Genomic DNA, 17,761 nt, shown 5'->3' on the forward strand with positions numbered 1-17,761 from the left:
TAAATTTAGGTTTGCTTTAAATTTCGCGCGAAACCACATGAAGGCTATCTGTGGTAGCCGTCCCTAATTTAGCAGTGTAAGACTAGAGGGAAAACAACTATTCATCACCACCCACCGCCAACTCTTAGGCTACGCTTTTACCAATGAATTGCGAGATTGACCGTAGCGTCAATTGAAAGCGAGAACATGTTTGGTGTAACAAGAATTCGAATCCGCAAATTGCGAATCGAGTGCCTTAACCATCTGGCTATTAAAGTTAGGGATAAAATAATCTTCTTGCCACTTTCTTTCTGTTTTGTTGTTACAAAACAAAAAACATAAAACTAAAAGAGAGATTTCTGACAAGTGTTTTTTAACTACCAATCCGTAGATCAGCGCCATCTGTGACATTTCACAAAAATAAATGAAAAAAACCTTACAAAATATTTATATGTAAGTATAGTGTATTTTTGTTGTTCTTCTTCTTTTTATGCTTGGATTTTTGTGACTACCACAAATTAGCGCAAAACTACCCAGTGGGTTACGTGTACTCTGACAACCGTAAACAATGATTAAAGAGAGTACTCTTGGTTGTGTGAAACTTAAAACTTCTTTATTCTTCGATTTACAGAGTATAATATCAATGTTACAGTATTTCACCAAGTTAACTGGAATCATCAGGTACAGCTACTTCTGCACTTTCCTCTTTTCAGTATTCGTAATTAGTATATATATAAAAGATATTTTTATGGATTATGTTCCTTGACAAACCAAATAAATTTCGATTTTATTCAAAGTATTCAATTGTCAGCCTCACATTTAACATTCCAAGCAATATTAAAATAATAACGTAAATGGTTTTTTATGTTAATTTTAAACACTTTACGTAAATCTGTTCCAAAATACTAACTTACTTAAACATTAAATGTCTGTATTTTAAAATATTTCGTATCTTGGGTTTATCTCCTTTGTAGGTTTTACATAAACTATATCAAATTTTTGATATTACTATTGGCTTTCATAATGAAAGGGTTTCATAAGGAATCTCACATTTAACTCGATGGTTCAATGGTTTTTAACTTTCTCTTTTAATAAATCTAGCCCAGCATAACCAAGTGGTTAGGAGATCGACTCGTGACCTAAGAATTAAGGGTTCAAATTCGCTTCTCACCAAATATGCTCGTCCTTTTAGCCATGGAGACGTTATAATATGAAGGTCAATCTCATTATTTATTGCTGAAAGAATAGCTCAAGAAGTGGTGATGATTAGCTGCCTTCCCTCTTGTTTTACACTGCTAAATTAGGGACGACTAACGCAGAGAGTGCTCATGTAGCTTCGCGCAAAATTTGAAAACAAAAAATCAATTTGATGTTTGTTTATTTTGAATTTCGCACAAAGATACTCAAGTACTATCTGTTCCAGCCATCCCTAATTTAGCAGTGTGACATTAGAGAGAAGACAACTAGTCATCACCACCCACTACCAACTCTTGGGCTACTGTTTCACCAACGAATAGTGGAATTCGCCGTAGCGTTATAACGTCCTCACAATTGAAAGAGAGAACATGTTTGGTGTAACAGGAATTCGAATCCACAACACGCAGATTGCGAGTAGAGCACCCTAACCACCTGGCCATGCCGAACCAAATCAATTTGAAATTTCGAAAGATTTTCTAAGATAGATATTTATCCTTAGATTTTATGACATAGACAGTGAAAAAAAGGTTATTTTATATGTAATGAAACAAACTATAAGTTACGTAAACGTTACTTAAACAGTAGGTAAATAAAGGATCAACTATGACTAGTAAATTTGAATGAATATCCTTAAAACATTATAATTATAAAATTACATATATATGGAAAACAAGAAATCTGATAATAAATTCGCATTTACTTAACTCACGTGTTTGAGGTGTTCTAATTATTCAAATATATGCTTGCTAGTATTTTAATAAATGTATTAATAACAAATTTTATTCGTATTTGGTCTTGTAGCAATCAAAATTAATGTGAGAAGGTTATTTTATCAAGAAAAAAATAGCGTGACATTAATTACAGGTTCTTAGAATGTAAAGGAAAGTAGAAAGAAAAAAATACAAAAATAGTTTGTAGTGATTCGTTTTTCATATATGTTGTTCAGGTTTTTATAGTATTTCTCTGAAGAACAACTGAAAGTAAGTAAGTTTTTAGGTGTATTATATAATAATATTCTCAAAGTTAAATTTAAGATTTAGGTATGAGGTTAATTCCAACATAACAGGTTAGGAAGACATTTTATGTCGGGGTAAAAGTACATAAAAACTCTTTGAGCCACGAAAGGATGGGTGAGAAACACCAATTTTATTTCATACAAGAGAGCTGAATAAATATATGAATACAAAAGTATATACATTTACACCAGAACATTTGTACAACCTAGTCAGTTTTCATTACCTCAGACAACAATGTAATTTAACTGTAATAACTCAAAGGCTGTCTTACAAATAAACAATACTTCTGTTGCAACTTGTCTACGAAATACATAGACATAACAATTACGATAGGCCATGTATAATTTCTATCTAAGATTTTAGTGTTTGAAGTTATTTTATTGTGTCTAGACATTCTAGATATCACGAGTTCTCATAAGACAATCTTTATGTTCGAGAATTCTTTGAAAAATTGAGGATTTATTAGTTATTTGTATTCTATTTAAAATGTTTTGATTTTCACTTCTATAATAATACTAAGAAAAATAAAATTGTGTTTTAGATATTTGCATGTGGGTAGGGGATGAATGGAAGCAGGAAACGGACAGTTTTTATCAAAACTCAACTGAGTGATCCAGAACCTTTATACTGAATACAAGTGTGAGTGACGTATTTTACAATAATAACTAATGGAAATGGATCAAATTATATTTTCTTTATAGCTAACAGTGCAGTATTATTGGGGTGGAGCATATATAAGCGCGCGTGTGTGTGTGTCTTTTCTTTAAGCAAAGCCACATTAGACTATCTGCTGTGTCCACCGAGGGGAATCGAACCTCTGATTTTAGCGTTATAAATCCGAAGATGTACCTCTGTCTCAGTGAGGGACGAACATATATAAAGACTATAGCAGTTGTTCTACTAATCTGCAAACGTACAAGACGATGTACTTTATCATTTATTGCTTATTTTGATTTATTAACAATATTTTAGTACATCGTATTTTTTTCAAATTATATAAGTTTCACTAAATGAACTATTATTTGATAAAGGCAATTAAAATTATTAAAAAAGGTAGACATTATTTCAACATTATGGCATTAAAATCATAAAATTATCCGCATAAATCATGACAAACGTATTAGGCTTAACCTGTTTTACGTAGCCCCTTTATAGATAAATTTCAAAAGAAATGTTTGTTTGTGATCAGTGCTTGATAACAAACTTTGTGTTAGTGAGATGGAAAGTCTGGAAAACAAGTGAAACTAATTATTAAAATTACTTGTTTACTTGAGAATATAAGTTGAAGGTATTAAATACAAAAGAGGATATTGTATATTAAAAGTTTCAGAATTATCCGACATTTTTCACATGAAAAAGGTATCAGGTAAAAATGCAATAAAACCTCTTCGGATATTTTTATCTTTAAATATGTGGCACAACCATTATTTTCATTATGTTAACAGCACTGTCTCCAGGAAGCAAATGCACAGCACTGAAAAGTTATTAATGGGGAAGAGCTGATCTTGAGCTATATTTCATGAAAGTTGCTCAAGGATAGCAGTAAACAAATCTCAAAATTTCTGTAATTAATTCATTGCACTGTTTGATCAAGACTGCTTTCACTACGTTATTTTACGTTTGTCTTTTTATATTTCTCTCTCTTATTTTAATAATAGTTGAGCGTCTGGAATTATTTAGTAGATCTGGAGTAGTTTGTTTGTACTTAAGCACTAAACTACACATTGGAGTATCTGTGTTCCGTCCATCACTGGTAACAAAACTTAATTTCATGAGTTATAAGTCCGCACACATACCGCTTTGCCACTGGGACGCAGCTATGTTGCAAATACCTAAAATAACTGATTTTCTATAACACATACGCGATACACAAATTTTACACCAGTAAATTGTGCAATTTCAAGAAAAAATAAATAGTTTATACGTTGTCTTGTACCACACAGTTTAATTTCGTGAAATCTGACCTTTGACAAAACTACTTTCAAGAATTTCCTGCTAGAGCCACTAGAGAACATAGATTGTATTGGGATTTATGTTTACAGGCTCTATTTTTGTTACACACGTCGTACAAAAGGAGAGAAGGAAGGTTAAAAAGAAAAGTTGTTAAGAATTTCATATTATATTCTTTTATGTTGATATCACACTCTTAGAAAAAGACAAATATAACTCCAAATTTTACACCTTTCAAAAGATACACATTTTACATTTAAAGCGAATACAAATACTCCGAAACATGTGAAAATGAATACTATATCTAACTGACACGTACAAGTGGTGTTCAATATCCGTCCACTGCTAATGAATTTGTATGTTACAGATTTCTACGATAGGTGACGTGCTGTACGACAACTGAATGGTATGTGTGAATGGCATTACTTTTAACTTTTGAACATCACGCTGTAATCGAGATAATAGTGAAGGAAGAAAAGAAGACCATGAGCATACATCTGTACGTGTGGCTCACGAGACTCGGGACTGGCCAAACTGTGATCAGGTATTTGTTTAAAATTTATTTCTGCCACAAACTGCGAGAAGCGACTAGATGATAGCGGAGTAAACAAGATAGCAAAAAAAAAAAGGAACAGACGAATATCACATAACCATGGATTGAATATCAGTACTCTATCATTAAGTTACAATAAAAAAGGGGTATATTTGACACCTGCAACGAAATAAAGTATCGATAATATGTCGAAGACTACGCATTTATTAATTGGATTATCACAGGTGGTGAATACTGATGTATAAATTATGTTCAAAACCAAAAATATGTTATGGTCAGTCTAGTAGAGATAACACTGTATTTCATTCTAGACCTCTATCGTAGTCAATTTGGTTATTGTGACCAGAATAAAAATGCCCGTATGCTTAATATAGTTTATTATGTTTTATAAAGTACTTATTTTAACATAGAAATATACAGTGCAAATGTCCAATACACTGTAACCCAAAAGAAATAATAGTACAGATCTAAAACACAACTGAGATAATATATTTATTATAGCTAAAAACGCATCAACTTTTAGACTAGTAAACCCGGAAACGGAATGGCACAACCGAAGAACATTATCAACCTATAAAATAATAACAAAAAGAAACGAATGACATTATCAGTCTGAAATGTAATGCCATCGACAATCAAAGACAAAATACACAACTAACTTATAATACAGCAGGACCAAGAAAGACAACAAAACATAACCACCAATAGCATTTTGTAACGTGATGGACATTTAAATGACAGATAAAACTTGAAAAAAAATTACAACAACGCTAATAAACAAATTGTAATGACATCCTGTAGCGTGGTTACACGAAAATCAGACGAACAAATAGAAAATTACATATTTATAACATTAACTTGTTTCTAGGTGAAACTACGTAGCAAAACACTAAGAAATTTTAATCTGCTAAATACTGCTAGCCTGTTTCTTATAATATTAAAGAACTATATATATATATATTGATGGCACTAAAACCCACGTAACATTAACAGTATATATCTTAAGAATACTATGAAGCTATCAGTTGATGGCACGAAAAAGTCATATAGCCTGTAACACCAACAATTTGTTTCTAGGTGGTACTAACAAGCTATAGAATGATGGCACTACGGAAACGTGTAGCTTTATAATACTAACAACATGTTCCTAGATGATACTAAGAAGCTAAGAATTGATGGAATACAAATTTCTTCAACATGATAACAGTGATAATTCTGTAAGCTGATGGAATTAAAAGTTTGCTTATCCTGGAATCACCGGCAATCTAGTTCTTGTCGGAGCCAACAAGTTATTAATTGACGGTATTAATAAGCTGTGTAATCTTATTACCAGTCTGGTTCATCATTACACCAAAGTAAGTTTATCACACTAATAAATTGAAAAACTTGTAGTAGTTAATACTAGTTGCTGATAGTATGAATATATATATATAAACCACTGAGATTATAAAACTATATAATCGATTAAAAATGTACACTAGCAACGATAAATGTTAAAACTACTCGACGACCAACAGTCGTTAAAACATTGGGCAGTTTTATCACTTTTACTTTAGCTAATGTATGTGTTTAATCATTGATATACTAATTAATCTCTAACTTTACGATGTTAACAATGTGAAACCTGAGAACATAAAGTACTGAATATTACACGACGACGTTAGATAAGATTTACCATGCTATAATCTGAAAACAGTTATATTTCTTTCATGAGAATGTTTCTCTGATTATAATATTATCAACCTATAACTTTAAATAACATTATTTTTAATGTGAAATAACTATATGGTACTAACATCCGAAATTATTTGCTACTTGTATCTATAATATCAACATATTAATATTTTGTTTAAATTACTTTTAAAGGAAAGTAACTCTAAACTTGTTACAACAGACATTTCCTTGTGATGTAAGCATGATTGGCGTCATGTTACGGTGCTAACGGACTTCAACCAAACTACGGTAGAGTAACAGCAGCCTCTAGCGAGACTGTTGTAATAGTCAGATAATGATAGATTATAAAATGGTTGTGAAAACTTAAGTTATAAGAGACTATACCATGATTATAGAAACACACTGTATGACCGCATTCATTTGTGACTTTAACTTCAGAGTGATGGTATTACCAATACAAAAGTTACGCTAAATTACACTCGCTTTTGTATTTTAAAAGTTCAACTTTTTAGGAAATTACTCCCTCGGTAATAAAAGAACGAAATGGAGGAACAATTTTAGTAAACAACTTTAAAAATCAGAAACTGCCCGAAATTATGAGATATTTTTCTAATAAAACTGTCCCACTGTTCCAGTAAATCCCATAAAAATCAGATCAAAGGATCTAAACTGGCCATCATCAGGTTGCTATTATCGTATTTGATGGAACTTTCAGATGGATAATGACTTATAGTTTTCCTCAGTAAAGCTCTGGATGTTTCAGTCAGTCTCTTTACTGTCATATTGTCTAGCCGCTTCATGATTCACTTATTACGCTAATCGTCTCACCGGACGCAAATCAGACGAATATGTCTGCAGCATTTGGCTCCTGAAGGTGTTAAGTTTCTTTCACAATACTCTAACAATATCTACAACCAGTTCTCACAATTTTGTGCTAGGTATCCTGGGATATCTGTACATTAAAGAAATCTTTGTCACATTTTTCGCGACGCTTTTGGAATGTGAAACAAAATATTTTATATCCGAAAATAAAGTATCAGCACTTCATCAACCCAGTCACACAGAGTCACCTGGTAAGCACCACTTTTTTAGGACCATCATTAATGAATATGGGCGTTGCTAATGTATCTCTAGCCTGATCGTTGTAAACCAGCGATTTCTTTGTAACCCAATGTAACCACAAGTGTTTTTTAACTCGGGTTTAAACGGCGTTTTTTTTCCGTCTGTGACCACAACTGCCCACCAAGAGTGTCACCTGCTAGTTTATGTAAGAAATCTGTGTTGTTTCCCAGCAAAGGTCCACTGACAGAAATATCAGGGACGCTAGAAAAACCATTATCCCGTTTCAAAAACCTAAAACACCTTCTCAGATGCTTCCGCCGAAACTTCTTACTAGGTAATGGTTTGCCCTGTTTATTGAAGCCTAAGTACCACTTTTTAGATTTTCGAATGGACCGAAATATGGAGAAGTCCTGTTCCAGTACTTCTTCAAACAAACAACGAAGACGGTCACCGCTGCACTGTTGGGTTGAAAAAGAAGGGAAAACTGTAAACAATGTGAGCTTTTTAAAAGATACAGTTTGTTAAAATACATCAACAACAAATACACTTTTTCTTAGATTTCAAATTATATTTCCAGGGTGAGATATGTTCAAGTTCGTTATCCAAACATAAAACGTATTGAATCAAAACCTCACATTATATTTAGTAAATTTGTTAATATTTTTGTTTTTTAATTGTATATAAAATACACTTTTATAGAATTGATAAACAAAACTGTTATTTTATATCATGTGATAGTTTATAGAGATATATTTTTTTATTTATTTCCAAATTAAGAGAATGAATTATACAGTTTTCTGAAATATGATGAATAACAATAGAATATATTTTTAAATGCATAATTTAAACACTGTAACATCTTTACTACATAAATGTTAGTGAATAATTTAAACACTGTAACATCTTTACTACACAAATGTTAGTGCATAATTTAAACACTGTAACATCTTTACTACATAAATATTAGTGAATAATTTAAACACTGTAACATCTTTACTACATAAATATTAGTGAATAATTTAAACACTGTAACAGCTTTACTACATAAATATTAGTGAATAATTTAAACACTGTAACATCTTTACTACATAAATATTAGTGAATAATTTAAACACTGTAACATCTTTACTACATAAATGTTAGTGAATAATTTAAACACTGTAACATCTTTACTACATAAATATTAGTGTTTATGACCTAAGTTGTTTTTGTTTTGTTTACAGGTGCATAAAGGTTAACAGTAAAAACATACTGCTAATCTGAAATTATCCTGCTCTAAACAATAATAATAATTCTGACTTTGTTATGCTATACAAATTACGATTGTCAAGTCACAAGATATGATGAGTGCAAACTGCAAAGTCACGGATAAGTCAGTAATAAACTAAATACGACTTGATGGAGCGCTTACAACGAATTTAGAGTAGTGATTTTTCTCATTAAATGAATATCAGGTAAGCTCTGATAAGATTTGCTGGTTTGTTTCTTTGTTTGGAATTAAGCACAAAGCTACACAGTGGGCTATCTATGATCTGCCCGTCATGGGTATCGAAATCCTATTTCTAGCGGTGTGAGTCCGCAGACATACCGCTATAACAAAGGGTAGCAATTTTTGCTGGAAGTCCTTATAAAGCTATAATGGTGCAGTGTAAATAAGTTTTATTACGACAAGAAAATTCTTGCATATTGATTTACTTTTTAGGTGCGTCATAAACCAATAAATCCTGACACTACGAAAGAAAATAATACAGCCCCTCAAATCATCTGTAACCGTACGATAAGATTTCCAGTATTTTAGATTTTAAGTTTTGTTTCATCTTCAAAGGTTAGAAATCTGCTAACTAAATTAAAACAAGAACACAACAAATTATACTAACTACGGTGATAGTTTATGACTTTCACTCTGAAATCTGAAAATAAGTTTAAAACTAATAAACATTTTGTAAATATAAGTAAACATAAATAAAACCACATAAAAATATAATCCTCAACAAATTACAGTTTGGAAACACATTCAGACATCATTTTTAAAAACCTAACGGATTACTTTAAAAAAATCAACAAGAGGTTGTCAAAGATACATTTAACGGCATATTAGCAAAATATATTTAATAGCAGGTTAAAGACATGTTAATTACTTGCTTATCTTGGATCAATACGTTCGTATTAAATTTAAAAAAACAGCACAATAATATGAGTGCTTAACGTTAGTCAGTGATGAGTCGTAAACGAAGATACATCTTAGTACGCACACAATATTGCGGTGAGTAAAAAAGTATCAAAATCAACAACCTCTATCAGGATCGAGGTACATGTATTTTATATGTCTACAAACAAGTCATGAAACTAACTTCAAAGTGGCGGCAACGTTTGAGCTTACGAGCCATCAAGTTTAAGTAGGGCTCAGTTTGATACATCAGCTATTGATGACAACAGAACAAACTCGTGGTGGTAGTTGCCACTAATCTGGCGTCTACTGAAATATGTTCTTGTCATCTCCTGTTTTACGTCTGACAGGACCGCACACAAACAGTTTCTTTCTTCCTTTGCTATACTCTGGAATCTCAGACTTCTCTATTGTAACAGCATACAATCATCAACTACACGGCGATATGCCAACCTATGATCTAAACGTATTTATTGTACTTTTATTGTGCTTTGTATATGCTAAATAACACCTTTACCATCCATCGAATTTTTATCATGCTATATTGTTTCCTATAATATTAGAACAAACAAGGGTTAAAACCAGAATACAAGCATGACGAAATCCTTGTATCATTATAAGTATATTGTACTTAATCGTTTATTTACTAAAACGCGTTTATGATTCAGTTTGTACTAAAATTTATATTTTACTGTCATCCTGTTTTGATTGTATTGATAATTATTACATAAAAATTAAACTTCTCGTGGTACAGACATTATCACATCGAACTAGATTATATTTTACACCGTCACTATGTCATTAAAATTATGTACCAAGTTATTTAGCCCTTCCAGATATTTAACATTGTTTGTGCTGATCATATAGTTATTTAGGTATATATCTGTGTAATATGGGTGTTACAAATATAAAGTTATCTTCAAGTGTAAGTTTAAGTATTTTTTGTGACATCTCGGATGTTGAAACTTCATCAATATACAAGGATAACCCAGAAAGAACTGACAATATTATTTTAATATTGTATTCCAGCACTTGTATAAAAGTTTTAAAATCAATAGAAAGCACAAACAACTTTTGATTTTGCACAGTTAAAAATACGTTTAATGAAATTAATGGAAGTCTCACATGTCTTCCCCATCCTCTTGGATTTAAAGCCAGAATGATGAAAAATTAACAACGTCTATTTATTGAAAATTGTTTTCAGTTATTATGCTGCAACACACCAAAATTTTTCTCATACTACATATCACAAAAATACCTGCCTTTCACACGAATGTTTGTAGAGCATTAAAATTACGCACTGAGAAAGTATACTTAAAAGAACAAGCAATTAATCAAGCATGTACCTATGGATAGAGAAATTGAAACAAATATTGTAAACAGGATAGCCAAAGAGCTTAGAAAATATTTAAAGAATAGTGTTGACAATACCTCGAAATCATTTTATAAAAAAGAAAAAGATTCAAAATAATCCTTAACGTTATTGTATATTACAGGTTTAACATCATAATATGTCAAAGTTTTAACAAACAACAAACATGTAATCATACATTTTAACATGTATAAATGAAAGTAATAAAAATAAGAAATAAAAAGAAAAAGTAAGCTGAATGGAGAAAAATTGACATATATGAAGTAGGATCCACCTTCGACAGATTACGCGAACCTAAATATTACATGAAAGAAAAAGAAAGTTGAACATTCGTCTTTAATGGAAAACATTAAAACAAACAAAAAAGTAATTTCATGAGAAAATACCGTTAAATTAACGACGTTACATTTTGTGGTGGTAAAATTATGTAATGTGAAGAATGATTATGTGACGTATCTCTTGGTTATATTTGTAATTATTCTCTTTAAGAGGACAAAAACCAACCAAAACCACAAGAGTAGTTTTACTGAGGACCATGTATCGATCTCAGCAAAATGTTTTTAATTTTGTAAAGTCAAACGTTAACTTTATTATTTCCTGATGAGAATAGAATATTATCATGATGTCAGAGACTAATATTCCATACATAAGGTGTCATTTTTATTATCAAAACAAAAAAAACTAGGTCAAATGGTCGATTTTTATTGTTATGTTGCAGACAACGTAGAGGACTGAAGGGGAAATTGTTCCCCCTCTGTTTTAAATACAAATTATTACTTGTTTTTACTATAAAATACTGATTATCACTGACTTTTTCAGTATAAAATACGCATTATTACTGTGTTGTATTTTTTAATTATGAACTACATATTCTAATTGGTTAGTTTTGATTGTGAAACAAAGATGATATCTGTTGTTGTTGTTTTTCACAATGAAATACAGGCTATTACTCGTTTATTTTATTTATGAAATATGTATTATTGTTTGTTTTCATTATGAAGTACATATTATTAATGGTTTATTGTAATAAATATTATTAGTGGTTTGTTTTGAAATGAAAGTAACAGTAGAAACTGGTTACATTCACATACACTGTCTTACATCTATCTTCATCCTAGAAGTACGTTAAACACAATAAATAGAAATCAAATTAATCTTAATCTAGAAATGCACTACACTTATTTGTACCTTGGTCATCTTTGTGTTGGTTTCTTAGGCCACTTCGCATTGCTCCTTTAAACATTTTGTACTGTACTAATAACGCAATCTGTATTGTTTCCTTAAGCATCAAGGTATAGTTTCTTGAAACAGTTTGATATTATTGTTTAATTAGTTATTTGTTGTTACCTCAGTTATATTTGCATTAATTCGTTGTACCTTTATTTACAAAAATGTATTGTTTCCTTAGATATGTATATTATTAATTTAGGTGGTTTGTATTGTTTCTTTAAGCAATATTATACTGTTTTGTTAAGCAGCTTTGTATTTTTGTACTGGATAAATGTTAAAATATATTTTACAGACAATATTTAAAAGATATACATTTATAAAACAATATACGATTAAAAATCTAATTTTAGTTTGACTTGGAATATTGCACAAGTACAATAAAATGAAACTGTCATTTCTATGAATGTCACACAGTAACACATTAGTTCAATTTTAGTGCAGTTCCAGTAGCACTGACCACCTTTTACAATATGTTTAAACCCAATCCTTGCGTGCCTCTGCTTCCGAGATCCTTTTTCAAGTAACAGCAGTGGATGATAATGTTAACTCATTTAATCTAGACGAGATGCCGGTCCATTACAGGTTACCCACCAACAAACAACCGGCACCCATCAAACAACCAGGTAGTCTGGAACAAGTGACATAAAGTATCCTGCTGAAAAACACAACACCCTCATTTGTTCAGCTTCAAACCCGCGTCCAAAGCTTTATGCTGCATGGTTACGCTGACCGCCATTTGGATACGACCCAGAAACATAATCCAATTACTTTACGCATTTGAAAATTAAGATTTCTGACGATCTAACTAATATGTTTTCATAAGTAAGTATAAATCAATCTGTGATAGAAGTTGAATACAATATGTAGAAAATGGTGTGTTACATTAGTTCATTGTAATGTTTTTAGCATATTTTTCACGTGATTAAGTGCTTACGCTAATATATGAAGAGCAGAAGTAGTTTTATAAACGTTAACATACATTAAAAAGTCTCATAAAATGAGCTGAAGGTTACTATTTAGACGTAGATCGTGCATAATTGGTTCAAGGAAAACTTCAAATACAAATAAATTATTCGTTTATTGCAAAGCTACAACAGGCGTAACAGATATCCGAATGCACAGGGTGGTCGTAAAGTCTTAAGGCCAATTTGATTCTTTATAGGTGCAAAAATGAAAATTGGTTTGTTGTTAAACACAAAGTTATACAACAGTTCGTTTCTGTTATGTCTATTACGGGTATCGAAACCCGATTTTTAGCGTCATAAATCCAGGTAAGAAATGGGAGTATAACGTATAAAGGTAAAAACTGGCGAGAGCGATTATCAGCATATAGGCTAGTTAGTGAAACAATATATTAAATTAATAATGTCGCCACCAGGGGCATAACTGTAGCCATAATTTGAATAAATTCTTCATGTTATTATTTTAGTGCAAAGATACGCAATGAGCTATGTGCACACTATTCACCGAGGGGAATCGAACACGGAATTTTAGCATTATAATTCTGTAATCTTACTGTTAATACACCGGAGTACAATCAATCACGTAAAAAGAAATGCTAAAATGATTTGGATCCTAACTAGAAAAAACTCGTATGTACGGCCATACAAGAGATGACACATCTCAACTCGGCAGATTATTGGTTAGGGGATGGCCTTGAGCTGTCTTATTTAAATAAATACTATTTAGTTGATATCAATACAGAAGAAAAAATTCCAAACTGAAGTCGTTTGAATTCCTTATGACATATTATAATCGGCTGTTTTCAACATCATTATTTTCATGGATGCTCAAACTGAAAGTAAGGAAGAATACGACGAACAGCAGTGTAGAAGTGTACTATCTAGTGGCAACGTTTTCCCCTTTCCTTTCATCAGCTTATCTTTCTCCTACTTCCTGATACTTATGTTCCCCACTCTGTTTACCCCTTCGTAGGGTGTACCGTTTTCCAGCTATGACAACGTAAAGCAGCAGGCGGACTTAATGAATACCCTATATTTCAAAACAGACATTTTATCCTGCAGAGACATTTTCCTTGGTTTTATGACAACTGTAAATATTATTTAAAATTCCTTAGAACTAAGTATATAGTTAATAAACTTACCATAGCTGTTGGTTTCCCTTTATTATTGAAGCACAAATAAAGATTTGTCCGATTCTCTCTAATAGTGAAACCCGTTTTGCCTTTGATTGTTTTCGACTCGAAGACTAGGGTTACTAAAACAACAATGATAAGAAATGTTTATGTTCAAGTTTTATCATTTATATCTTTTTATGTTAAAAAAGACATTATACATTAATAAAAAATTAACAAATAAAATTGATCATACTATATATAAATCACGTCGCAATTTCTAATACCGCTTGGTACTCGTTTTATCTAAATATAAAAAAATATTCAACACTCTGGCAAGACGTTGATAGGAATATAAGAATTAATTCTCTTGTTACGTTACCAAGAAAACTAATACACACACCTCACACAATAAATCAAGTAATACCTGAAAGTGTTGTTATTCACGTTAAAACAAGTTTATAAGGAACATTTAACATTAAGAAAGTCTACATCCTGTTGTTCACTTCAATAAGTTTTAACCGATAAACTAGATGAAAGGCAACCTGTCAACAGCAACTACTGCGAACTTCTGGGCTTCCCTAATCGCCCAGTATGGTTAGGATTGTCACTCATACAACGTACCTACGGCCATAAAGTCCAGAACACAATTTTGAGGGAAAGGGAGGCGCAAACAGTGGCCTATCCAGTTAAACATCGGGCACTCTGTCCAATATCTTCACTATAGTCTTGAATATAGTTTATCTCCCGTGAAGAAGATAGCTGCCTTCTAAAAGAGACCACCTCTGATGGTTAGAGTAACCAAAAATATCTCGATTTTCATTTAGTTTTTCGACAACTTTCACATATGTTGGATTGGATAAAAACTACTTGGTTTTCAATAAATTCTATGTGCGATTATAATAAGTTGTTTTAATGTCTCTGAACAGTTTAAAACATCACCGGTTAATCGTTTTGTTGTTTTTTGTAATAATGTGTTACAGCTAAATTCTCACTTAATTTTTAACAAGCAGAATAAATATTTGCAGCTGTTATTGAACGTACATTTTTCTTAAAAGGATAAACATAGCACTGGACGGTAAAAGGTCCGCTTCGACTGGCGCTATTAGACTTGTTTCAAAGGGCAGTAAATATTCGAATAGGGAGAATGTAAAGCTCGTTAATCAAGCTCGCTAACTTGAAGATGCGTTATTCCTTTAGAGGTAGATCCGCTGTACTTGTCATGACTCCCAATGAAACAGTCTGCACGTGACTTGCTTGATATAACATTATAATGTATTTTATACAGTCTTGTGATGCGAATATCAAACAGGTGCTTAAGATACGCAAAGAATAATTGCAGTCGACTAACAAATAATGGATAAAGTGATTTATATAAAACATGTACATTGCATTTGGTTTGTAAAATATAAATTAATAACAAAACATGAACTTCACGTCAAAGTGCACGCTATTTCGATGGTATGCGTTTTATAAAACAGAAATAGCTTCTAATAATGTTTCTTTTATTACTTTCAAGGTAGCATACTTTGTATATTAAAAAAGAAAAATTTGTCCAAACAGTTTTTACAGACATAGTTGCTTTATGTTCGTTTAATCAGCCCTGATTATCAAAAGCTTCAATGGACGTTTCTTTTGCTTTGTTTTTTTTAAAACGTAATCTTTGACGCCGACTATCCAAATACAGTAGAGAATCCATTGAATATTTATTCACGTGTCCAAAGATCGATTTATCATCCTTCACAGAAATTTATTAAAAAGGAAATAACGTTTTGGAGAAAATGTTCGTTGTGCCAATTATCAAAATGAATATGATCATTAATGAAGTAAGTGGATCCAGGGATCTGGAACATTATTCTTGCAAAGTACGATTAAAATTAACATCACTGTTTCACTTAACGGCGTTTTTCCTCATGTTACAAACTACTGTTTTCACACAGAATGTGTACATGTGTATATATAATATATTTGCGTGTGTGGGTGAGTGTTTATTTTTAAAACACTACCAACTTTCTGTAGTTATAACACAAACATATAAAGCTTATCATACTATATTTCCATGTATACTCAACGTGTTAAAATCATAAATTTTTCAAGCTAGTTTTAATCTGTAGTTTCTTGGAGAACAAGATAAAACTGCATGTATTAATGACCTTTATTTAGGTATGTTATCGGAAACTCACCAGGATTCTTGTCAAACTATAAGTATGAGACAACTAAAAAACAATTTAGAATAAAAAATTAACTGGAATAACTTTTATATTCTTTGTACATATAATTCTGATATATTCGAATAAGTACAAATGTTAAAACTTATTAGAGCATAAAAACGACTGCTTCCGATATTTTCTGGCTGACGCTTTGTTAGGATTTGCATCTTCTAACGGATTTGGCTTCTTTTAATCTCAATCGATTTGGAATAGAATAAATTAGTTGGTCCAAAGTTTTTAGACTAATAATAGGTTATTTAATACCATACATTATTTTGAGCTCCACTACAGTGTCAACAGTTCGACTATTGTATCACCCAATGTTTAACACTTATCTTCGAATTCATCGTCAACTCAGAAGCCCTAATATATGTAGATGCAAATTTATTTCCTAAATAATGTAATATTGTCTAATTATTACATCAGCAGTCTTATAAAATATTTTCGTATTGAATCAGATGTTTTTGACTATATATAAAGGTTCTTACTGAGAGTCAGTTTAGAAACTTTCAACGTGCACTTGGCCAAGGTGTTCTGAGGGGTTTTCCCTATTCATTCATTAATATCGTAATATTATGGTGACCATAAAAAATGCCTAAATTGTGCGTCATGTTCCTCAAAACTATATGCGTAAAACTTGTTAAAGTGAATGGAAGTAATATAATCTTGGAAACAGAAGTAGTAACGAATTTCTGAATACACTTGATCAAATATTATAAAGAACTGAGCCGAGGTATTCTTCTTATAGAACCGTTTTGCCCAGAGTATGCTATGAAAAAACATGCCTCAAACCACTCTACCACCAAAGACCGCGACATTTGGAATCACATAAAATGTTTGGTTTATTTTTACGGATTTTTGGAAAATTGTCTTCTCTTACCTATACAAAAAGCAAACAATGGTAAAGCGTGATTCATTAAACTGCCTCACCTTCCATCAATTCCTTATTAGTTTAATGTCTATGTCCTTTACGTTATTTAGTGTTTTTGCATGTGTGTTTCTTTTCAACTGGTAACTAAATAAAGTGATTTATGCAGGGGTCTTGTACTACCGTAGTCGATTTGTTGAAAAGCTTTTTTTCAAAATATGGCTGGAGATGAGATTTGATTGTCCTGCAATGAAAATTTATCAGTTGACATATTAGTTGGCAACATCCTGCCAAACTGCCCTTATTACTTTTTTGTCGTTACATGTTTGCAATCCTAATTGAATCGAGTTGTTTCAGAAAATCACATGCTAGTACATCGACTTCACACAAGAAGCTCCATGTTACTAGC

The 17,761-nt window shown here is 31.6% G+C and overlaps 1 protein-coding gene across 1 annotated transcript in view; it reads right to left on the reverse strand.

The window, feature by feature from the left end:
- Positions 1 to 2,233: 2,233 nt before the first annotated feature.
- LOC143229296 (fibroblast growth factor 8-like) overlaps positions 2,234 to 17,761 on the reverse strand; it is a 64,756-nt gene continuing 49,228 nt past the window's right edge. Inside the window, exons 4-5 of the mRNA XM_076461428.1 lie at positions 14,305 to 14,417; positions 2,234 to 7,889 (exon numbers count right to left, since the gene is read on the reverse strand). Coding sequence (XP_076317543.1) covers positions 7,560 to 7,889; positions 14,305 to 14,417 — 443 coding nt within the window. The 3' untranslated portion in view covers positions 2,234 to 7,559. The remainder of the gene's footprint in view (positions 7,890 to 14,304; positions 14,418 to 17,761) is intronic.

Source organism: Tachypleus tridentatus, chromosome 10, assembly GCF_004210375.1.
Source record: "Tachypleus tridentatus isolate NWPU-2018 chromosome 10, ASM421037v1, whole genome shotgun sequence".
Taxonomy (NCBI): Eukaryota; Metazoa; Arthropoda; class Merostomata; order Xiphosura; family Limulidae; genus Tachypleus; species Tachypleus tridentatus.